The sequence below is a fragment of the Suillus bovinus genome (assembly GCF_016758785.1).
Source record: "Suillus bovinus strain UH-Sbo-P2 chromosome Unknown EDB93scaffold_42, whole genome shotgun sequence".
Taxonomy (NCBI): Eukaryota; Fungi; Basidiomycota; class Agaricomycetes; order Boletales; family Suillaceae; genus Suillus; species Suillus bovinus.
The window spans coordinates 250,582-274,675 of record NW_024542098.1 but is presented as its reverse complement, the minus strand read 5'-3'; the positions used below and the strand labels follow the sequence as shown (position 1 = coordinate 274,675).

The 24,094-nt window shown below is 42.2% G+C and overlaps 3 protein-coding genes across 3 annotated transcripts; all 3 read right to left on the bottom strand.

Annotated features, from left to right (window-relative positions):
- Window positions 1–556: 556 nt before the first annotated feature.
- On the bottom strand, window positions 557–4,752 carry EDB93DRAFT_1088277 (beta and beta-prime subunits of DNA dependent RNA-polymerase; the record flags this gene model as incomplete). The annotated part of the gene is made up of 15 exons (XM_041446124.1): window positions 557–604; window positions 654–927; window positions 993–1,029; window positions 1,083–1,089; window positions 1,143–1,268; window positions 1,325–1,378; window positions 1,432–1,505; window positions 1,557–1,969; window positions 2,023–2,102; window positions 2,158–2,598; window positions 2,652–2,923; window positions 2,974–3,455; window positions 3,506–3,988; window positions 4,052–4,596; window positions 4,657–4,752. 15 exons carry the CDS (start codon window positions 4,750–4,752, stop codon window positions 557–559), a joined length of 3,432 nt encoding a protein of 1,143 aa, XP_041306085.1.
- Window positions 4,753–10,480: 5,728 nt separating this feature from the next.
- EDB93DRAFT_1252064 (uncharacterized protein) lies at window positions 10,481–11,479 on the bottom strand (the record flags this gene model as incomplete). The annotated part of the gene is made up of 2 exons (XM_041453242.1): window positions 10,481–10,905; window positions 11,251–11,479. The coding sequence occupies 2 exons, from the start codon at window positions 11,477–11,479 to the stop codon at window positions 10,481–10,483; spliced, it is 654 nt and encodes a 217-aa protein (XP_041306084.1).
- A 300-nt stretch (window positions 11,480–11,779) lies between these two features.
- On the bottom strand, window positions 11,780–12,436 carry EDB93DRAFT_1105298 (uncharacterized protein; the record flags this gene model as incomplete). The annotated part of the gene is made up of 2 exons (XM_041447492.1): window positions 11,780–12,024; window positions 12,265–12,436. 2 exons carry the CDS (start codon window positions 12,434–12,436, stop codon window positions 11,780–11,782), a joined length of 417 nt encoding a protein of 138 aa, XP_041306083.1.
- Between the last annotated feature and the right edge of the window lie 11,658 nt (window positions 12,437–24,094).

Below are 24,094 nucleotides of genomic sequence, written 5' to 3'. Positions count from 1 at the left end.
CAGCTAAGCTTAGTTGGTAGGCATACCTCGACGCACAACACACCGCCATCCACTTCTATCACTTCTTTTCGTATATGCACTAGCATGTATTCTTGCATCATGCCAATCGGAATCCACCCATGTTTTGATTGGAAAGACCTGTTTTCGCGATCTCTGTCTTATTAGAATGAGTCAAATTTAGCGTGATCAGCGCTATCCCCAATAAGTCATCCAGTGCTATGATAGCCTATCTCTCTCGAGAAATGATGACGGTTTATACGCTGTTGGAAACGTTGAACTTGAGTGCCAGAGTGTTGGAAATTGCAGTTTCAGTTGCTGACCATATCATCTCAAATTCGGCTGGTTTCCATATCTCAATAGATGTGATCTCCCATGAAACCATTTTCTTAGGATCGATCGATTCAAGGTGATCATCACATTACACTCCATTATCCGGGTTTTCCGATGTCACAGGTCTAGTTGCTACCCACCGATAGGATCTGTTAGGCAGTACAACCCTAACGATCAGATGATGGATGGAAAAGGCGTACTGTGGTATTACAGTATGTTATACAGGTTATGCGTCATCAAGAATCAGTCGGGGAACGACATTCATCGCCATCAGCTGTACAAACAATCAGTACTCAACATGAAGTGCACGAACGCTGACGAACCTCCTGAAATAATAATTTGGCAGCGTACGGAATGGTAAGCTTAGCCATCTTCTTCGAGCTCTTGCAGTATGTACACCACCCGTTGTACCCCATGAGACCACATTCCTGGCAAGCGTTCACCTCGAACTTGTCAGAAGAGATCATCAGGCGTTCAAGCAGCAACTGGGTGGCACCATAACCTATAAGGCAGTCTCGCTCCATTTCCCCGAGCCGTAGACCACCCTCGCGGGACCGACCTTCAGTAGGCTGGCGTGTCAAAGTCGCACGTGGGCCTCTTAAGAGAAACGTTGACAAGTCAGTAACGGTTCATCAGAATTTCTCAGGCTCATTCAATCGTACCTAGCGCGGGCGTGCATTTTATCCATTACCATGTGTTCTGTGGCGCATGGGAGTCAATTGCGGACAATGTTAATGTGGGACTTCTCTCACTCAGTTTCTGTGAGACAGTCAGTTAACTGAAACCTTATATGACGCAGCGAATTGGCATACTTGATAGTATATTGGACCGAAATAGACATAAGCTTCCAGGGCTTCACCAGTGATACCGCTTGTGAGCATGTCCTTTCCGGCATAATTAAAGCCATGCTCGATTAAGATCCGGGACATGTCTTCAACCTGTGTAACATAATTGGTAATCAGAGTTCGATCAGCACCAGCACTGGTGTCTGTACCTTGGAGCCCCCAAATGCTGTACCGTACTGCAGTTTGCCACTCAAGACCCCGGCCTGCCAAACAAAATTAGCCCACAGAATGGCACGTAAATGTGGGTGGGGGTTACCTTCCCTGCTAAAAGCTCGATCATCTTACCGACCGTCATTCGAGATGGGAATCCATGTGGGTTCATGATGGTATCTAACCCCAAAGTTAACTGAGGGAACACTAGCCAGGGACATGTTTACTTACCGGGGTTGATTCCCTGATCGTTGAAGGGCATGTCCTCTTGATTTACGATAAGACCACATACACCTTTCTGGCCGTGTCGAGAAGAGAATTTATCACCCAGCTCAGGCCTCCGTGTCTGTCGGATCAAGACTTTGATCAACGTTTGGTCGTTTTCGGTATCGCTGATCATGACTTTATCAATGTAACCAGCAACTGGGGATTTATAAGACATCGGCGCATTCTTGTAAGGGACCGCGGCGGCTTGGCCGCTGAAAGTATTATCGTTGGCGTTCGTTGGCGTTTGCTTGTTAACATAGACGTCCCCCGGGTCAACTCGCTCGCCGACGCCAGCGAGACCGTCAAGTTGAATGATATCATATTTTTTCTGAGTTTGCCCATTCTCGTCCAAGGGAGCATCGGCTAACCGATCAAAGCTAGAGATCGATACTGAGGCAAAGAAATGTGCTCGACAAAAAGCTCCACTCACGTGCCGTTTGGATATTTCCGAATGAGTGTGGCGTTCTTGCGCAGAACTTGGCACCTTCCATAACCGCGATCGAGACTTGCCTGCACGTCAAGTCAGATTACCAGTTGACATGTAAGACAGGAAATGGTGGCCAACTTTATTTTGAATGAGAGCATCTTCAATGTCATACCCAGAATAACTCATCACCGCAACCGTAGCATTTTGACCGGCTGGCAGGCGGTCGTACCCAATAAGTTCGATGGTTTTCGTCTTGACCATCGGCTGTTGCGGATACACGGATAAGTAAAGAAGTGTGTCGATCCTATTTAGTTGATTGTAGCCGATTGCGCCTATTGCCTGTTTGCCCATAGCACATTGATAGGTATTTCGAGGCGACTGATTGTGGTGGGGATATGGTATAAGACCGGCGACAGCGCCCAAAATAGTAAACGGTTCGATCTCCAGATGCGTAGTCATTGCGACAATATCGGACTCATAAAGTGCGATGTAGGAGTCGTTCTCTTCATTTACATCGAGGTATTCCACGAGACCATTTCGGAGGAAGTCATCGAATGACGCAGCGCCTTGCTTGAGTTGCTGAATGACCCAAAAATGACCAACTTGCTGTAATATCAGGAAAAGAATCTTACCGTGATATGCTCTGACGTGACTCTTGGTCGACCGTTCTCTACGATGATCATTGGTCGACAAATTCGTCCACCGTCGCTTGCTATATGAACAGCGTGATGGTGGTGATTAACATAGATACCGACAAACTCGCTGAAGCGGCCCGCTCTGCGAAGTCTGCGGAAGTTTGTCACAAATCGCATCGGATACCGAGTCAGCCCAATGATCGTGCCATTCACGTCAACCACAAAGGTATGTGGTCCGTATATCTCCGTGCCTGTGGCCAAGCTGATATCTAGCAGTGCGTTTCGTATCAGAAATAGGTATGACGCAATCCGAACGCACCTTCGACGCCAAGCATTAATGCCAAACGGATAATTGGTCCTTCTTCTACGTCTGTGGTAATATGCGTCATCAACGCAAGATTCTTGACTAAACCACACGCTTCTCCTTCTGGAGTATCACTTGGACATAACATACCCCACTGACTAGGCTGCAAAGCACGAGGTCCGCTGACCTTTCTAGTCTTTTCAAATTGTGATGATATGCGTGTCATCATTCCGAGGGCAGATATGAAGCTCAGTCTACTGAGAACATGTGTGACTCCTGCACGCTCCATTTTGAACCTCTTCAATGACCAGTTCCCAGTGGAAATGGCGCGTACAAATCCAGCGGTTATGTGATCTCCCTGAAATTGCATTGTATTGAAAGCGTCGAATTCGTTGGTCCTTGACGGCTTCTTGAGAACCTTATCAATCGCTGATTTGAGATTGGTATTGAATGTTTTGAACAGGTCTTCAAACAGTAAGGCAAGTAACTGTCCCGCACTAGGTACTGTTGACCCATTGACAATGATGAAAAAAGAAATGAGACATACAGCTCCAATCGTTTGTTTCCAACATAATCCCGATCGTCAACCATTTTTTCATCATCCATCGCCATCAAGACTCGGCGAGTCATGGTAGCCACAAAGATCGCCTTGGACCGGAAGTCTAAGGCTATCACAGGAACATGGGCTAGGATAATTGTCGCAAGTGCTTCCAAGGCTTCTTCCCAGGCGGGCCTTCGTGGACCAACAACTTTTCGGTTGACTTTTACTCGGGATCCTATCCATTCAAGTGCCTGATGTCTTGTGAATACGCCCGACTTGGCAGACTCCTCGAGGTTGGCAGAAAATGCAATCTTATAGGCCTCTGTATTTCCAGCAGTTAAAAGAAGAATCTCTTTGTCGGACTGGATACCAAGCGCTTTCAACGCAATAACAATCGGGACATCTTCGTGAATACAATTGTGACGAAGGTAAATTTTCCCTTTTTTCGTGGCAACATAAGTTTTGGATTTAAGTCCGCCATGAGTTGAGCTTTCATGCGGATTAGCCAAAAGAGTATCAGTGAGAGAAGTTAAAATCCAGAGAACGACTCACGAAGTACACGAGGCTTGCACAATTCCCTTGACATTGTCAGTTTCGACAATTATGCGATTCTTGCTCAACTGCTCTTGAACAAGAATGACCTTCTCCGTGCCTTTGACAACAAAATAACCGCCGGGATCAAGAGGACACTCCGTCATCCGAGCCAGCTGCGCTTCATTCCTGCCAGTGAGCACACATTTATTACTCCTCAACATGATCGGCAGTCGTCCGATGTTAACGTTAGGTCTGCGTACAACATTCTTTCCTCGAGTGTATTGAATAGTGACAAGAATCGGGGCACTATAAGTGATGTCGCGTAATCGACATTCGTGAGGTGTAATACTCTTGTCTATCGCGTCCAAGTCTGTGCGGTCGGGGAAGCCGACATGGATATCCGTGTACTTGAGCCAAAAGCGAGGATCGACATCTGAGGTGACCTTGTTGTTGGCTCTTACGATGTTTTTAATGTCCACATCGACGAAATAATTAAAGGAGTCGATATGCTGCTTGACCAACCCTTTGATTTTGAGGAATGCAGGTAATAACAACCATTTGTCCTGAGGTGTCGATAATGAGTGCAATCAAAAGAACTGAATGCAAAAGTGGAAAAAAAATACCTCGACCCTCTTAATTGGATCTACAAGTCCTAAACCACGCCAGTTCGTGCGATTTGCATGCTCCCAATCATTTTCCTCTTCCACACTAGCGGCCATTGTGACTGGTGATTATGGGGGTGTTCACAGCTGGGCGCCAGCGCACAGCGCACAATCTTACTGTCTTAGTGTTATTTGCAATTTGCAATGAATTTATATTATGTAATGTCTGAGTGTGACATCACCTTGCTCAATTCAAAAACCGGCGCAAAGTACGGCGCTACGGTGGATATATCCGCAGTCCGGCGGCGAAAGATGGCCAGGTAGCGGACTTTGGCGGACTTTCAAAACACCGTGTTTGGACACATCTATTACTATCACTAGCGGGGTTTTTCAAAGGTTTTCAATGTTTGATGCATAGTGCACTCGTCAAGAGGTTTTTTTTTTCCCACTTCTTGACAGACCTGTGGGAAATATTGTGCTATATCATACCCAGGTGAAATCTGATTTTTTTGCGATGATGTTTGAGCAGCGGAAGGAATCCGGTTGTGCGATGTCAGTTTGGCAGGGACTGGCTATGCTGTTTCAAAATTTGTCACCACAATGTCACACTGAAGTTTTATAACTCTGCAACGGCATGCTCAGCAGAATTTTCGATACTATCCCTCCCGGCTGAGTCATCACCCCTACAAGTTGTCACAACCTAAATATCTCACTCAATTCTTACTTCCACACATAATTTACAACTTCAATCAATGTTTCTAACATGTACCATCCATTGTGAGGTTGTATGACTGATTTTCATGAAGAACTGGTGAAGTTCTTTGAAAGCAGCCAAAAGTCATGCAGACTCATGCTGGTGACAGCCAGCTGAATGTTGCTGTGGCGGAGTTCTAAATTGATATGATGACTGGCTGTGACAACTTGTTAGTGAGCCGATGCATTTGGAGGTGGCTCGACAAGATAGCTGCTCAAAAGATAAATCACGAGCATCGCGTGATCCTGCATATGAGCAGTGGATCTAGGCAGCTTTGCATCAAAGAAGCTGCATCGGCTCACAATGTAAGTTAGTATTCCACCCTCACTTACTAGTAACTGCAGGTTTTTACTCCTCCATCAAACTAGGTATTATGCACATTGATTCTCACTCTCATGTAGCACATCCTGCACCATACAACCATTCTAATTATAGCCACACTTTGTACTATATTCCATGCTATACTGGTCAATCAAAATCATATTTTTTGCTCACATCTCTGAGGCATTGCTGAGCAGGCTTAGAAATGGCAGCTATGACCTACTGTGACAAAAGTGTTACTTGATGACTTGTGGAGGGATAGTATCTGAATGAGTGTTGGAAGGAAATCAAACATTACTCGGTGTACAGTTGTCATGAGTACCTTTAACAAACCACTATTCTTTCTTGAATCTTCCTAAGCGTCAATACACAGCGCCTAAGACAAACCCTAACCCTACCATGAAAGCATCTACCAGTTCAGAAATCCCTTTAGCACCCATGACATGTGTCTTCGATGTGACTGATGAAGAAGACAAGTTCTTTGATTGTGATTAGATTAGATTAGATTAGATAAGATAAGATATGGTCACGTGATACTTCTTTAATATTCTACGATGTTCTATGGTACAATTCCCTTTTCCTTTTTATGATTGGTCAGTAGTTGTATCTCAGATTCAATCTCAGATTCAATAGTTGTATATAGGTAGCACGTCTTGGTTGATAGTTCTCTAGTTCAAACCTCTTGTATCTACATCATTGTAGCAATCCAAGATAGACTTGCTCACTTCCTCTCTGTTGTGATAACCTTAGTCTGAGTCCTAGTCTCCGCCCAGCATTAATTCATTATTGGGTTGTGACAACAGTGTTTAAGTGGAGATTATAATTGATGCTGCACTATAGTCATGGTGTGGCATACACTCTTTCAACAATTTCACTGATAACACAGTTCTGCCTTCATTCAATCACGATATAAAAATCGCAGTCATAAGTATCATTTGTATAGGCACAGAGATTGTTTTCCCTTAGTTTTTTTTCCTGTTTGATGAAGTATACAGATTGTAGCATTACCATCTGTTAAGGTCATACTCTCGTATTAACAGATCCGATAGGGCTTTGGCCTCAGCTCATACGCTGTGCCCCTTTCCCAAGTATTGCCCCTTATTTCAGAGAGGGAGATATAACATGTCTGGAGGATTGGACGAGTACCGTAATGATATCCGAAGGTCATCTGGATAATGGAAACACGCTGTAACGATAGTCGCAGCGCTGGGCTTAAAACCCGTGTTTTTGATACTCATGTTAAACAGTATTCATCCAATGCATCCCCTGACATTCCGATCCCAATCCCAATGCCCGACCCCAATCCTGAAAGTTTTGGACCCGACATTTTCGCATCGGACTCGTCCTCCCTATGTCCTGTCCAGTCATATCTACCCCCACTGGTGTGTATTTACTCGTTTCACATTACTGGACATTACAGACAGCGTTATTACATGTTATCTACAAAAAGGTGCAGTACACATGCTCTTTTACATACATTCAGACCCGATTTTACGCTACTGTTTTCGCCTAATGCACTCCGAAATCCTACATAGACACTATTTAATATCTAGTACTTCCTACCTATTGCATTACTTACTTTTCCCTACTCAGTAGTAGGATGGAAGTCATTGGATATTAGTATTACTTTATTGTATTGCAAAATATCTATCTGCTCTTTTTCTCCGAAACATTCTGACACATCTGACACTCATTTGACTGACAATCCGACATACTTCTGACACATTCCTTCACCGTCCGACGCATTCCTGACAGTACAATGCATAGTCTGATGCCCAACCCAACTCCAATATTTTCAGACCTGACAGTTTCCCTTTGGACAAGTAGTTTTTAGCTTCGGATTATCTTCCTATTACTGATAACTAACTATCAAAACTAATACCAAACAGCTACCCCTATAGGATTGAACGCACTTGCTCTGCAAGTATAGCAGACTAGGTCATGCTAAGATCTACCTAAATATTTGTTGTCTAGGTAGTATGATTTCTGCTGAGCCCAGTGGGAATCAGCTTTCTACAACACATAAGACTGATCCAGATAGGTCCGGACTAGAAAACAACAGAGTATAGACTATCTGAAGATAGAGTCGGAGATGTAGGCTTATAGGATACAATCCTTAAGTTTCGGAATGTGACAAGAGCTTAACTAGGCTTGAGTCCGGAGGACAGAAAGAGAACAAACTAAGATGATATTCGAACTGAGGTATTACAGGGCATATACAAGGGTTTATATACTAGAAGACTATCCGAGGCTATGCACAAAGTATAAGTGAAGTTTATCACAAGTTAAATGCAAGTCAGAAATTAGCACAGGTGAACAGATCATAAAGCATAGCCAGAAGTAAGGATAACCAAGATACCGGGAACAAGGAATACTGAATAAAGGAATAGGCTGTGATTAATGTTATATGAACAGGAAATGAATAGGAAGCTTATCGTATCTCAGATCAGATCGGATCTAGGGTCCGAGGTCCGGATGAGAAGTGTGGATATATGGGATATGGCACCATCATTAACATTCAGTGGTGTGACATATGTCAATGTATGATTTATTGTGAACACAACTGCTCGATATTTTCTATGGGATCTTCACAGATCTATTTAATAGACACTATAGAGAACACTGGCTATAGTCACAGAATATTTTTGTGCAGTATGCAGCTTGCAATATGATGATCAGCAAATTTTGAAATCCAGTACCCATTTTGAAAAACCCTGCCAGTGACAGTGTGGGCCTCACTGGATTTAAGAGGGCATACAAACACCGATGTAGCCAAAAAATGGCTCCTCTCCTTGCCGAGGAGCCGGCTGTTATTGCTGACTGATAGTAAAGTGTCACAGATAAGTATCAGAGCCACAGAAAAAGCAAAAAAGACGAAGGAATGACCACTATTATGCTATTAGTAGGGAGGAATTTGGGAGGGATAATAGAAAAGGAAAAAAAAAATAAAGAAAAAATAGAATAACAAATACATAGACATACACATTGGCATTTGCAAAAGGTAGATCATGTACTGGACGACTGTGGAAGAGTAGTGCTTGCAGCAGCGTCAGATTTTTATGCACATAATGCCCCCACATACTCAAATTCAAATGACCGACTGTGCAAATATGATCAGGAGACACCCACTGCAGCAAGTGAGGTAGCACCCCCAGCACATATTGAGTGGCCTGATACTGAGTTGGCAAAGAAAATGCACAGTTGTCAGAACCATGAGTGAGTAGGTGAGCGACCATTGCTTCTCAACCAGAGGAAGGGGTGCAAGGGAAATTTTGAGTTGCGAGAAGCAAGGAAACATGTAAAGAGAGGAAGTGGGTCAGTCAGACCCAACCAGCACACATTGGATCACAACCTTGTTTCCTTCATACTGCATATCAGTCTTGTCCCGCTCAATCATAAAAGGAAAATAGGTATCCAACACACTAACCAATGTTCGAAGAGTGAATTTCAAAAGGTTGGTAATCAAGACATTGTCAGATGCAACTAATTCTTCCAAACAAAGAAGACCATAGAAGTCACAATGTAGCTGAGTGACCCATAGTAGGTCATTGTGAGTTAAGGAATGTGGCAAGCCACAAAACACTTATTCTAAATTGTCGTGCATAAGTGGTTTTTTGTGCAAAATGGGTATCCTAGATTGTGAAGTGCTCCTTGCAGGGTATGCTTGACAAGGGGAGGGTGTTGAGGTTCCCGGATGTGAGGATAATAAGGTTCAAGTTGACTAACTATACCAGAGAGATAAGCCTCGATGGAGCGAGGTTGAATATGATGCAACATAAAGGTCACATAGTAGGAGAGTGTATCAGGAGTAGGATCAATCAATAGATAGTGCAAATTGCAGAAAGTGAGATAGGAATTGAGATGTGATGAATAGGTGTAAAAAGTCCTGTTATCCAAAACAAGACCTAACAAGACTGAACACTCATGGATGAGGTGTTGTAGGAAATACAACTCAGCAAGGCGCAAACAAAGCTCCTAACTGATATCTAAATGTTGTAGGTCATCCACTGCCTAGTCTGCTATACTTGACAAGACAAGTGCATTTGATCCTAAAGGGGAAGCAAGTGCAGCAAAGGTCTAGAAGTATGCATGGAAGGTGCTACTAGTTGGCTGATGCGAAGTGTGGGAAAGTGCACACATGCATAGGAAAGTGAAGTACACTTAATATGGTTGATGTGCCAGTGGTTTAAGTGATGATAGAGGTACAAGGCAATGAAAATAAGCATAGAGCAAAGTGATAGAGAATGCGATGCAAGTGATAGAGTGCCAATAGCTACTGTGATGTAGGCTTATTGGGAGTTGCTATTCTGATGCTCAGAAAATGAATTCTTATTGCAACTACTGGGAAAAGGAAAACTAAGCTAAATATATCTACTGCTGGTGCTTAAGTATGGTGCCTAAGCACTGTTAGTGAAGCCAAGCTGAAGCACCACTAAACCGAGTATGTAAAGCTATATGTAAGTAAGGGTCCATGATAAAATAAAGGTGGTACAATGTGTAAATAAGTTCAAAATGGAAATATATGCACTATGGAATTTGAACAATGGATGGATGCATCTGGATAGCCAGCACTATAGGGCACTTGAGCGCAGGAAAGCTGCACCTCATATGGAAATAGCTGAGGATAACTTAGGAAGTGATGCTACAAGTTTGTGCTGTGTGCTGTGTGGGCATAAAGTGCAATATTGCACCATGAGAGACATGAGTCTCTACAGTGTTCAAGTGACTAAGGATCCATTATGGGTTGCTTGGTCTTTGAGGACATTGTAATCATTTCTTGCCCACCCCCAGTGCATTCCAAGGGGGTATAAATGGATGAATGGCCAATTCCAGCAATGCCAATTGAGCCTCTGCATTTTTCCAATGTGATAAGTGGTCTGCTACAACATTGTTGACTCCAGGAATAAAGAACACCCAAAAGTTGAGTTGTGCTGCTATGATTGCATCTACTGAAGCCATGAGAAGCCAGTTGTAAGGCAGAAGTGCTGCAAGAGATTTGAACATAGATACAGAATTAAGTTTGTCTGTGAAAATGGCAATTTGTTGACCAATGCTTAAATGTACAACAGATTCAAGCAAAGCAGCAGTAATGGATAAGGCTTCAAAATAGAAAATTGTTCCAGATGGTGCTGACCCAGATAAGGGCAACTGAAACCTGGTGTTGAGGCTAGGAAACCAATACACCAGATCAACACCTGATGCATTAGTATAAACCCTCAAAACATCTTGAAGATGCACAAAGCTTCTGGAGACAGACTTGAAAAAAAAACTCCATCAGCTATATGCAAATGGTTTACAACCTACAAAGGTTCTCATACTACATCTCAATTCACTCAAATAAGTGCTTTTGAGGTAAGTTTTCCTGTAGTTTTTGCATAGAGAGATGACAGACCTGACCCAATTGAGCCATCTAGCTACACACTAAAAATCTCAAAGGGAATATTGTGAACTGTGCTAAGCAAAATTAACCAACTCCTAGATAAGACATGTCCAAGATTTATCAGACATGGATGCCCACATTAAGTTTGAATCAACATTACATCCAATGATGGGAAGCTCTAAACCAAAGATTTGCTTTTTCTCTTCATGCAGCAATCCTATGGCATCCCAAAGACAAAGAAGTTTGACTATATTTGAAGGAAGAAGTTTCTTGTATGAAGTGTAAAGCTCAAGACTGCACTTATCTTTGAAAGAGAAAGAGTTATCGACATAGATGTATAGAAAGTGGATGAGAATCTTAAAAACAGCGATCCAGATGACAAGGGACATGAAAGAATGATAGATTCATTGAGAAGCTCTTCCTTCAAAAACATGTCTTTGATCAACATATCAATGTCCCTGAAAACTCATGATTTGTTTAACCTGCCAGAGAGGATGCATAGGCATATGTTGGTAAGCTTCTGATATATCAGCCTTCCAAAGATGAAGGACAGCCTGAGGCCACTTGTGTCTAAACACCCAAAGGCCATTAGCTAAATCATGCACATTATCAAGAGTGATACCAGTGATGTTCTCATGAGAAATCATTGAGTTTAGTGTATGTTTTCTGGCACTATGATCAGTAACCAGTCAATGCTTCATAGTTCCTGGTTTGGGAACAGTGTATATAGGCATGCTATACATGCCAGGAAGCAGATCTGGACCAAAAGGTGGAAAATACCATTCAACTTCCACCTCCTTATCAATCTGTGCCTGTAGGAACTTTCTTTTGGCCTTAGTCTTTGGGGGCCGATCCAATATATCATAGATGAGAGGCCACTCTTCCAGATGAGTATTAGAAAACAGCCAAAAACCTTCTCTAAGTCCAGTACATACTAAACAAACAAAATGTTAATTTGGATGGTCCGGTAAGAGTGACTCAAAGACATTGATTTTAATAGATGTAGATATTTTGAACAGAGAAGGATGTTGCTGAATGGTTTCCAAGGCTTCTTGATTAAGGAATTCATGATCAGATGGTCGAGGCAAAGGTACTGCAGTCTCAGTCCACAAAGCAGTGCAACTACGGCCTAAAACACCATTAACCCAGACTTTCTTCCACTTAAAATGCTGACCATAAGCTATACTCTCATTTAGCTCCACCTTTGTTTGAGCAGTCGGATTTTTGATGAGCTCCTCAACATCCTCTTCAGTCACAGCAATGGGTGAATCTGCATTCTCCATCTGACTTCTGACAGGTTCCTCTAGTCCATTTATGACAGGGATCATCCCTTCCTCCAACTCCATCTCTCTGATTCAATTTTCCTCCGGTACCAGATGCAGATGAGGAAGAATTGGCACCAACACCAAAGGAGGTGAGGAAGGTTGTTCTGAGGTGCTCAAATTGGGAATAAACAGTGAGGCATAAGTTTCTTTGTGTGGCCACTTGATTTCTGACAGATCAATTGAACTCAATGACTCAAGAATGGAGCCAGACTTCTATGGCATGAAAGAGTCAGCTGAGGTATATGCTGTATTGAGTGAACTCATCTTGATGCTGTGGGAAAATGAAGGAGATTGCTTCAATGTACATTGAAAAGGTGATGTTATGGTCTGAAGATGTTTTGATACTGGCTGAGGATTTTGACACTCAGAGGGTGAGCTCAATCTCATCATCAATGATATGGGTTTTCTTGGGGTCCAACTTGGTTGTGTGAGCCGAGTCAAGGACCTTGTGTGAGATCAATGTAGAGCCTCGCGTACCCATAGGCACTTTCCTCCGAATTCTCCCACTTTCCCTACAAACTCCAGCTCTAATCCACAGGATACATCTAGTGCATTAGCGCACTTATATTTTATTTTGCAGGTTTCGCGTGCAGCCTCGCGGGTTCACGCACTTTGCACATCTGCCTTTGCATTGTCCGTGCACCCGTCCATCCGTCCATCCCATGTCCTTAGAAGTTCATTGGTGCATTTTCCCATCATATTTCCTTTTCGTCTAATTGGTTTCCATCGCTAATACTCAGCTCTGCGCTTTGCATTGTAAAGAGTAAATCTCTGCTGGGCTCAGCAGAAACTGTACTACCTAGTCAACAATGTTTAGGTAGATCTTAGCACGACCTATGCTGCTATACTTGCAGAGCAAGTGCGTTTGATCCTAAAGGGATTGCTAATTGGTATTAGTAGTAAAATGTGTCAGTAATGCAAATAACAAAATGTCCGATGCTGTGAAATGATGTCTGAAGGTACTTATCCGATGTCTGAAGCCAAAGTGCGATGTCCAAGATTTCGGACTTTCGGACTTCACGATAATAGGTCGGAAACTTTATAACGAGTGTTGGATTGCAAGCAGTATGTGCGAGTATAATGAGTGACGGAGTGTGATGGTGAATGAACGGTAATATTTTGCAATGCAACTAAGAACTACAAGAATATTCTGGGTGATCTGCAGAGTCAGGAAACTGCTTCTAACTACTGGATCATAAGTGCTACGGGTCACTACAGAGTATTTAAGTAAGTACGTAGAAATCCGGAATACTACAGGTGAAGATAGTAGCAATATATTTCGGGTCCAATGTCCTATGTAATAAGACATGAGGTGCTGCGGACATGTAATAATGCAGTCTGAATGTCAGAAAATGTGCACAGGAATAACTACGCACCTAGTGAGGCTAGTTCGGATGGACAGGACATGGGATGGATAAGTGCGCGCGAAGTGCGATCGGCCAATGCGATGTCCGAAGGTCCGATGCGGAGTGGCTTGGACACGTGCAAAAGTGCATCAGACATGTGCACATATGTTTTGGGTGTTTGATGTGAGTATAAAAAACTGTGGTTCCAAGCCCAGCGCTGTGACCATCGCTACAGCATGTAACTGAGACCCTATTACATACCTCGCGTACTATTTATAACCTATTCAGCTTGTTACATCGGACCTGCATGCCTAGCACCGCTTAGCTACTTTACTTATACCCTCCTATTATTTATGTATGGGGTCGATTTTCTGCCCACTTTCTCTGTGTCTCTAGATACTAGGAATTTTACTCGTTGTTTGCAAGTGACTATCTAAAGTCATGCACCTTGGTTCTCCGCCTTCGTCTTAGCATCACTTCACTTGCGTGCATTACCTTCGTGTCGCATACTTCGCCCTTCGCACTTTGCACTCACACATCATTGTCTGTGTCTGCCCTTTGCACATCACATTGTTCCTGCCTCGCACTTCGCGCATCCTTAGTCTCAGTACTCTACTAGTTGTTTGGTGTCCCTCTTTTTACAAAGAGAGGTTTTCCTTTACTCAGTTAGCTGCCCTTGGGACAATGATTTCACTCGTGCCTGGGACTATCTGTGTTTGCTTAGCTTAGCACCAAATTTCATCACAGTTTAGATTCCTCATCTTCATCGACATACTTCCACCGCATGACATTAAGCCATTTTCTTGGTGGGAAGGGTGGACACCCGGGTGTGGACAAAATGTCACTAATGACTCCCTTGGGATCAGAGATGAAGTTGTCAAGCTGTTTGTAGGTTTCTTGGATATTCAAAGGTAAAAAGACAAAAGCTGATGACTGTCTTTGTGCCCAGGGGAACTTACTTGAGTCAACATTTTTTGCTCGCTTAGGACTCAGCTCTTCCCCATCCCCTAAATTAGAGTCAATTCACAATTGTCTTTTTCCAGGGATGCTTTCCCTATCCTCTCAGTGAGTTTCCTCTTCCTTGAAGGATAAATTGCCTCAGTGTCCTCTTTCACATGCTTGTGCTTTGGAAGTGTCAATGCTGTCAAGCATTCCAATGAAGACGTCAAGTGCCTTGTCGAGGCTTTTTCCATTTCTGACAGCGAGGGATTCAAGCAAGCTCTCTCTGACTCTGAATATTGTGCTGGCTTTTCCAATTTGACTAAGTTGATATTGATTAATGAGCTTGCTACATTGTTCAATGCAGGTGAAGTCAGATGAACCCTCCGAAATCTGTTCCATCAAGGCAGCAGTTTGACTCATTTCTCCATTATCAGACATGAAGAATAAGCTTTCTGATGTAACAAAGTTAACGATGCTCAAAATTAACTAGCGAAGTGACAGGGTAGGTTAGAAAGAGGAACCTAGTACACTCTATTGAATAGCTTACCTAGCAAAGTGATGGGGTAGGTTAGAACTCCAACACATGAAATAACATGCTACTCATGACTGCCAGTGAGCAGTGCAAATCATGCCTACTAGGAGTGGATGTATTTGAGTCAAACTCAAACCAAAAAAACTGCCACATTGTTTGCAATGATGCTGAGAACCATGTGACCCATTAGCTTAGTATAAATAAAAATTAAATCCAATAAAATTGCTTGGTCATGTGTATTAGAGACAAACCACAGGGCAACTGATTCACCATTTGCTCTCAGCTCTGAGTTCTCTAGCTTGCTTGCCCCAGCGCTTTGGTTCTCATGACTTCTGACCCGCCTGAATCATCATCCAGGTATGTTTTGACCCTCATGGTGTAGAGACTCATGCCTCTCATGGTGCGATATTGCACTTTACACCTGCACAGCACATAGCACAAACTTGCAGCATTGCTTCCTAAGTTATCCTCAGCTATTCCCATACAAGGCACCGCTTTCCTGCATATCGCATGATGTGCACGTGCCTTTCCTGTGCCATGTGTTGCATGCACTTTCCCATGCTTAAGGGGTCTATAGTGCCAGCCATCCAGACACATCCATCCACTGTCCACCAAGTTCCCTAAGTGCATATATTTCCATTCTAAACTTATTTACACATTGTACCACCTTTATTTTGTTATGGACCCTTACTTACATATAGCTTTACATACTCAGTTCAGTAGTGCTTTGGCTTGGCTTTGCTGACAGCGCTTAGGTGCCATACTTAAGTGCCAGCAGTAGATATCTTTAGAAGTTTTTGCTTTCCCAAGTTTTCTTTTCCCAGCAGTTGCAGTAAGAATTCATTTTCTGAGCATCAGAATAGCAACTCCCAATAAGCCTACATCGTGGTAGCTATTGGCACTCTATCTCTCGCATCACATTCTCTATTATTTTGCTCTATGCTTACTTCCATTGCCTCATACCTCTATCATTGCTTAAACCACTGGTGCATCAAGTGTGCTTCACTTTCCCATGTATGCACACCACATCCCCGTGCTTGCCTCCAAAGCATTCCCATGCACACGTGCACATTCCCATGCTTTGCATTGGCAAACTAGTAGCACCTTTCACGTACATTTCAAGACCTTTGCTACACTTGCTTCCCCTTTAGGATTGAATGCACTTGTCTCACCAAGTATAGCAGACTAGGCAGCACATGACCTACAACATTTATACATCAGTAAGGAGCATTGTCTGCACCTCGCTGAGTTGTACTTTCTACAATGGCTCTGAAGGCTATGTATTTCCAATTTAAACTCATTGACTTTGATTATTAGTTCACCTGTGACTTCAATGCAGTGTTCTCACAAATGATCTTGATATGTTCAAGATGAAAATCTACCTATGAGGGGCATCATGATGCCCAAATTTCCAGAACACAAACAATGTGCTATTGTGTCTCAGGGCAATATAGTACCCTTTTCATTATTGGTGTGTGCTTTGTGCTACATATCTACAGTAATACTAATGTCTAATGTGTCTGCCTGCTAGAATTCTACCCGAATGAGCCATCCACATAACTTGCAAGATCATTTGAATGCTCAATCAACTCTCAATTTTGTGGCTCCCTCTGCCTCTGTGAACTGGTGTTCCATTGCTCAACAATGTCATCAGGCACACAAATATGCTGAAAGAGAGCAACTGAAAAACCAACCTGCACAGGCCTATTCCCACATGCAGGCCCAGAAAATACCTTTCAACATAGATCTCTATGCTAATCCTCACATGCCAGGACATGGAGATGCTTAGTAAGAGATAGAAATGAATCTCAGACTGGTTGCTTACAAGTACACAGGATAAGTGGAGAAATAGTGGTACATGTGTGGAAAGAGTGTGCAAGATAGATCCAGAGTATTGGGAGATAGAAGAAGAGATGTGGAAGACATATGATGGATCCAAAACTTAAGTGGGTAACAGAAGTGACAGATTGGATTCTGGAGTGAAGGTGTGTAGGGATTCATTTCTGGCTAGGCTTGTAGAGGCTGTTTTTACCTTAGTTATGTTTGCGCTTTGTAGCTTACATAATCAAGTTACCTTTTCACCAGTTTCTACTATGAGTCTGAGTCTCTAGTAGTTTTTCACACTCTTTGAGCTCTGAGCCTGGTACAGAAACCCTTTAGGGTCAAACACTATCTTCTAGACAACATAGCCAGGCAGTAAGGGCCCATTCAGCAACCGCTCGTTTGCAGTCTGTTTCATTTGTTTTCATCTGTTTGCGTCTGTTTTCATTTGAAACAAAAAAACATGTTCGGCAATGTGTTCGTTTTGTTAAACATCTGTCACGCTGCATAATGCGGCATCGCACTAGTACTTGTTTGCTCACTCTCGTCGGTCCCTACTCTGTTAACTACCACCCACCATGCCACCTAAGAATGCCTCTCTCTCATTGGATACCAAGGAGAATGATTTCCAGCAGGAACCTCGTGAGCAGACTGTCAGTAGCAAGATTCCACGGAATGCAAAGTGGATTTCGAGGGATGATCCAACACTCCTCACGTCACTCAACACTTTTGCTAATGGAAACTCAGCTGATAATGGTATGTTCAAGTCTGCAGCATTTACAGCTGCTGTGAAGGCCCTCAAAGACAGCCACGAAACCAGTGAAGGTGTTCTGAAAACTGCAAAAAGTTGTTCACGTCATTGGAGCACTGTCAGTAGTATTTTACGTCCATTTTCATGCTGATTTATTGTTTGCAGTTGAAGGCCAACTGTCTCGTTGTCCAAAAACTGCGAGAACTGTCTGGATTCAGATGGGACGAGACGAGGAAGATTGTCATTGCCAGTGACAAAGTGTGGGATGATTACATCGAGGTAAGCCCTCATTCATTGTATATTTGTTGACTAAAATGCTGTTTAGGCACATCCTGAAGCCAAGGTTTGGCGTTCAACACTATTCCCCCTCTATGATGACATCATTGTGCTCGTGGATGGTTGTCATGCAACTGGTGAAGGGGCACTGCATATTAATAGTCTTGGGTACTGAGATGAGCCCTCCTTGTCCAAGTACACTTCTCCCTGATGATGAAGATGATATCTTTGAAGATGAGGATACACTGGGAGGGAATCATGAGTCTGAATCAGCTGAGGAGAAAGTGGTATGTACATCAACTTGCTTGCTTCATTGTCTGACTCGTATTTGCACCAGTCTGCACCCATTTCTCACACTCTGCGTGTTCTGAAATGTGCACGTGCTCCTTCTGAATCACCAATTTCAACCGGAATCCATAAGAAACATTCCAATGTGAAGCTGACTGGCCCAGCAGCAATTCTTGGAGTAGCTGATGCTCTCGGGTCTGTCACTACTGTCGTTCACTGCTCCTACTAGTTTTCTCAATGATGTTCCTAGTACTCTGAAACGACGTATTAATGTCATCCAGGCTGTTTGTACAGATGCTTTCTTATCTTCTGACGAACATGCCAAGGTTGTTGCTCTGTTTACCAAAGATGTAGCTATTGCAGATGCCTACAGTGCTATTTCAGATGTCCCTCTCCATTCTATGTACATTCATCTTGAACTTGGAAAAATGTAGATAGATTTTCCTAGTTCTCATTCATAGTATACTTAATATACTGTGCCCACATTGCTTCTGCTATATTGTCTCGTTTTTGTCCTGCCCTTGCCCTTTCTGCTGGTGTGATTGTATGAACAAAATCCTCAACCCTCTGCTGTACAACCTGATGATTAGTGTCTACCTCTGCCTCCTCATCTTTTTCCTTGTCTGGATCATGGACACGGATGAAATTGTGCAAGACACAGAGGGCAGGAACCAGCTTTATCTGTACCACAAGACTGTATTCTGGGGCAGCAACCATTAGCTGGAATTGACACTTCACCACACCAAAAATGTGTTCAATAACATTTTGGGCTTGGGCATGTCATAGGTTGAAAAGCTCTTGGCGATTTTTTGGTCTAGTTATTTTTCAGCATTTTTGAATGATTGATCAACAGAAAGAAAAACATACCTTTGACTCGAACGACCCCATTCCTTGAGGTCATAGCGTACACCATGATATGGAACCAGGAGTGAGTCACATAATGGAAACCCTGCATCAGCAAGGTAGCAGAGATTTGGAGGGATGGGAAAGTCAGTCCATCAAGCATCATCATATATGCGGCTGTCAGCTGTACTTCCCTCCCATCCTGCAAGAACATATGAAAAGTGCATATCAAATGTGCATGCAGCAAGGACATTCTGTGAGAGGCAGCCCTTCCGATTGTGGTAGCGAGTAGTCAGGGCATCATTGGAAACAAAGGTATTGATGTGTGTTCCATCAATTGCACACTGCAGCAGCTAGTACTGCAGCTCTCTTTCTGCGGGTGTGGGAGGCCTTCAGAGATGCTTTGAGGGCCTTTCTCTTCTGTGATAATGAGGAGGTCATGGTTGTAGAGCTCAAGCAGCACACTGATGGTTATTATTGATTATCTGATGTAGTTTGTACAAGTGTGACAGCGTGTGACACCTGTGGGAGCATCCGTTTCAGTTCAACGTCCGTCCATTTCAAAATGGAACACGCACAAACAAACGAAACAACTGGTTGCCAAACGGGCCCTAAGATCCAACATTGTTCAGACTCACCATTTGAATTGTTGAACCTTCAGTGGAAAAGAGTTGGATGGAGCAGAGATGGAGTTCCAGACTGGATCTGGCATGCAGTGTCACAATGGTCATGGTGCTGGGCTCAGAACCAGCTATTTTGATACTAATGTCAAATAGTATTTGTCCAATGCACTTCTGACTACCCTGACCCAAGTCTGACAGTCTGACACATGTCTGATCCCAACCCGACGCACTTTCTAACAGTCCAATGCATGTCTGATCCCAACTTGACGGCCAATCCAATATTCCCATGCATCAGACTAGTCCTCCCTATGTCCTGTCCAGTTACATCTATCCCCACTAGGTGCACATCTACTTATTTTGACTTGCTAAGCATTGTATACAGCATTATTACATCTTTTCTCATAGTCTGCAGTACCACATGTCCTATTACATAGGATTTCAGACCTGAAATATCACTACTACTCTCGCCTATAGCACTCTGAATTTCTACATAGTCACTATATAATATCTAGTATTTCCTACCTATTACATTACTTACTTCTCCCTACTCAGTAGTAGGATGGAAGTCATTGGATATTACTAGTACTTGATTGTATTGCGAAATATCTATCCACTCTTTTTCTCCAAAACATTCTGAAACATCCGACACTCATTTGACCAACAATCCAACATACTTCTGACACATTCCTTTACTGTCCAACACATTTCTGACAGTCCGACGCACAGTCCAATGCCCGACCTGACTCTGATAATTTCGGACCTGACAGTTTCCCTTTGGACAAGTAGTTCCTAGCTTCACATTATCTTTCTATTATTGATAACTAACTATCTAAACTGATACCAAACAGCTACCCCTATAGGATTAAATGCACTTGCCTTGTAAGTATAGCAGCATAAGTCATGCTAAAGATCTACCTAAATATTGTTGTCTAGGTAGTACTATTTTTGCTGAGCAGCGGAAATCAGCTTTCTACAGTGGTATATGACAATTGATGCATTTCTCATATTATTTCCTTTAGTCTAACATGTCTCTGGCATAAATGACATGATTTCATACTTCATGTGGTACCTAGACCCCTGTCACATATAAATATACTTATTTTTAGCTTACTTAGATCACATTATTGGTCTTATACTCCAAGTGCAACTTACCATTTTATATATATTCCTGACATCATTTAGAGATACAGGATTGATTCTCCTCCTACCTACTCTGTATATCCAAGATAGACTACACTTGGAAATTTATTACTCATCTCGCAACTCTCAGTCAAGTTTGCACATCATTGCACCTTCATAAGCTAGCATTGCTAGAGTGAACATCTTCACCTATACTTAGCTGATATTTGGTATACCTTATTGCCCTTCATCTTCATATGCAATCCCACATCACATATATACATATATTGTTCATCACCCTTCACACTCACACATGCTAATGAGGTTTGACTATATATTTTTACTTGACAATATTATGAGGCTTAAATGTTATTAGTATATCATTATGAGTAGAGAAAAGTGAGGGTACTATAGTTTAATGGCCATTATGTACTACTGTTGTTGCTCTATTTTGTAAAATCTTCAGTTAATTCCTGTCATTGATAATGAAAAATATTAAATATGTGAATTTGTCATTGTTTTATTTACTAGTCAATGTTATGTTGTTATGAGCCCTATGACACTGTTGAGAGGGTTTGCACAGGGCTGTACAAAAATCTTGAACTGCAAAGAAAACACCAAACTGTGGCACTTGAATACTATATAGCTCTCTACAGAGCTTACTGATATATATAAAAATAGTCAATTTTTTAGATATAGACAGATTGATAAAGGTAGAATTTATGTGTTTCATTTCAATGAATGCTGTATAAGGCTCTTCTCTATTTTAAAAAAGTATGATCATCTGCTTTATTAACCTACTAGTAGGTTAAAGTCATTAAGATCTGATATAAGGTTTAAAATATGTTCTACTATATACTCACTAATCTAGGATATGTAGTTAAAAAAGACATAGTATATAACTGCTACATTTGATTATTGTCATAGAACTATTCATTTGTGATGGTATGTGTGTTCAAATTTTTGTTGTTACCTTCAAGTTACATCTAGTTAGTCTATATGTCAATGTCTAATAACACCCCACTGTAGGCCTTAACATCTCACTTACTGTCATTAATCACTAGATATATTTTACTAAGGCTAGTAATTATTTTCACTGTCTTGTAGATCTCAATTGTTAAATCATCATAGGATGTGAAGGATTTATGGAAACAATTGCTGGCATCACATTTTTTATATTAGACCCTAATTCTTTGAACATGCAATAGTAAACACTCAACATAAATCAAGATCTCTGGACTGCATTATTTATCATTTAATACAAAGTGTAAAAGCACACTAAAGGATTGTATAGTGAAACGATATCTTTCTAACCTGGTCATATTACCATAACCATGAACTTAAATGAGGAACTGCTTTGAGAGTAGTGACATCTAATGAGGAAAATATCATAGCTACTAGCTAAAAATGAGAAGTTAATAGGCCCAGCTCAAAATGTATCACCCTTAATCCTATCACTTCTACTAAAGGTATCTTATTTTTGCAACATTTCTTTCTTATCTGCCACTGAATCAACTTGCACTGGTGATAGGCACTCGTATGGTGAGTTTAGGGCAAGCGAGGTCCTCCAGCTCAATGCTCGGAGGACCCACATTCAATTTTAATACCAGGAATTGACAGCTTGTTGAAAGTAGAATGTACATATGGTAACTGAAATAAATGTAATTGTGAACTCAGTGAATCACTAGTATACAAGTCACCAGGTGACTGGTGACTGCCCCAAAACAGACTGGAGAGAATAAAGTCAAGTTTTACTCGACCGAGCGCTATGGGGCTATTTTTTTTTAAAAAAAAATTTCTTTTGTTTTTTAACTAATAATTCTTTTAGATGATAAGCAACACGCACAACTTTGCTGCAAATGAGATCACCGAGACCAGAATACTGAATGAAGATACGAGCGAGAAAAGATTAATGAGCTGTCAAATCCTGGTAAGTTACGGATTTTGAGAACCGTGTATAAGCAGATGAAGCAGATAGGGATGCTTGCAAATATACTTCTGAAACTCATCCGACGACCAGCATCCCACTGCCTGAATCAGCGCAGGTGCAACACCAGTTGCAGCCAGGGCAGTTGTGCCCCCAGCTTGCATCGAATGTCCAGAAATAGTTGGAGGGAAGAATTTTCAAAGATATCGCATGAACCATGCGCGTGTGGGTATTATCCCACATGCAGTGAGCCAGAGGTGGGGATGGTGTGTAAATCGTGAATCACGAATATGCACATATCAGTGTAATAGAGCCAAAGGATCTACCTTAGCTCGAGGCTCTCCCAACACCAAGATCTCACATCCTATGCCAAGAGTGCTTGTTTTGTGATGAGGTAAAGTATAAGTTGCTGATGTGCTGGACAACATAAGGGAACAACAAAGAGCGACCTTGCAATAGGATTGATATTTCTTTGCATTAGGCCAGCAAAGTTCTGCTAACCGTTGCAAAGTTTTGAAGCCAGTAACAAGCATAGCAACGAAGAGAATGTCATCATATTTGGTCGATGATGCAAAGGTGTCCACAACTAGAGCAAGATTGTCGAGTGTGAGTGGCTGTTTATGTTGCACAGGCTTTGAAAAGCGACGCTTGTAACCTCTCAGTGTGCGTGTCACCAGCAAAGACATGTGAGCATCGCGCACATGCGGGAAATGGGTTTCGAGTTGATTAACGATCCCTGAAAGATAAGATTCGACAGAATGAGGCTCAATATGATGTGATAGCCACACCACAAAGAAAGAAAGTGTGTCGGCAGTTGGTTCAACTTCGCGGTGATGAAATCGACAGAAATTCAGATAGGATTTTAGATGTGAGTCATAGGCCGAAGCTGTTGTGGATTCAATGGCGCAACCAAGGGCGAGAGAATGCTCCAATTGTAAGCGTTCGAGAGTCCAAGCTTCCCATATGGGCTGCTTGGACCATTGTAGAAAGCTGATTTCTGCTGGGCTCAGCAGAAATTGTACTACCTAGACAACAATTATTTAGGTAGATCTTAGCACGACCTATGCTGCTATACTTGCAGAGCAAGTGCGTTCAATCCTAAAGGGATTGCTAATTGGTATTAGTAGTAAAAATGTGTCAGTAATGCAAATAACAAAATGTCCGATGGCGCAAAATGATGTCCGAAGGTAATCCAATGATGTCTGAAGGTA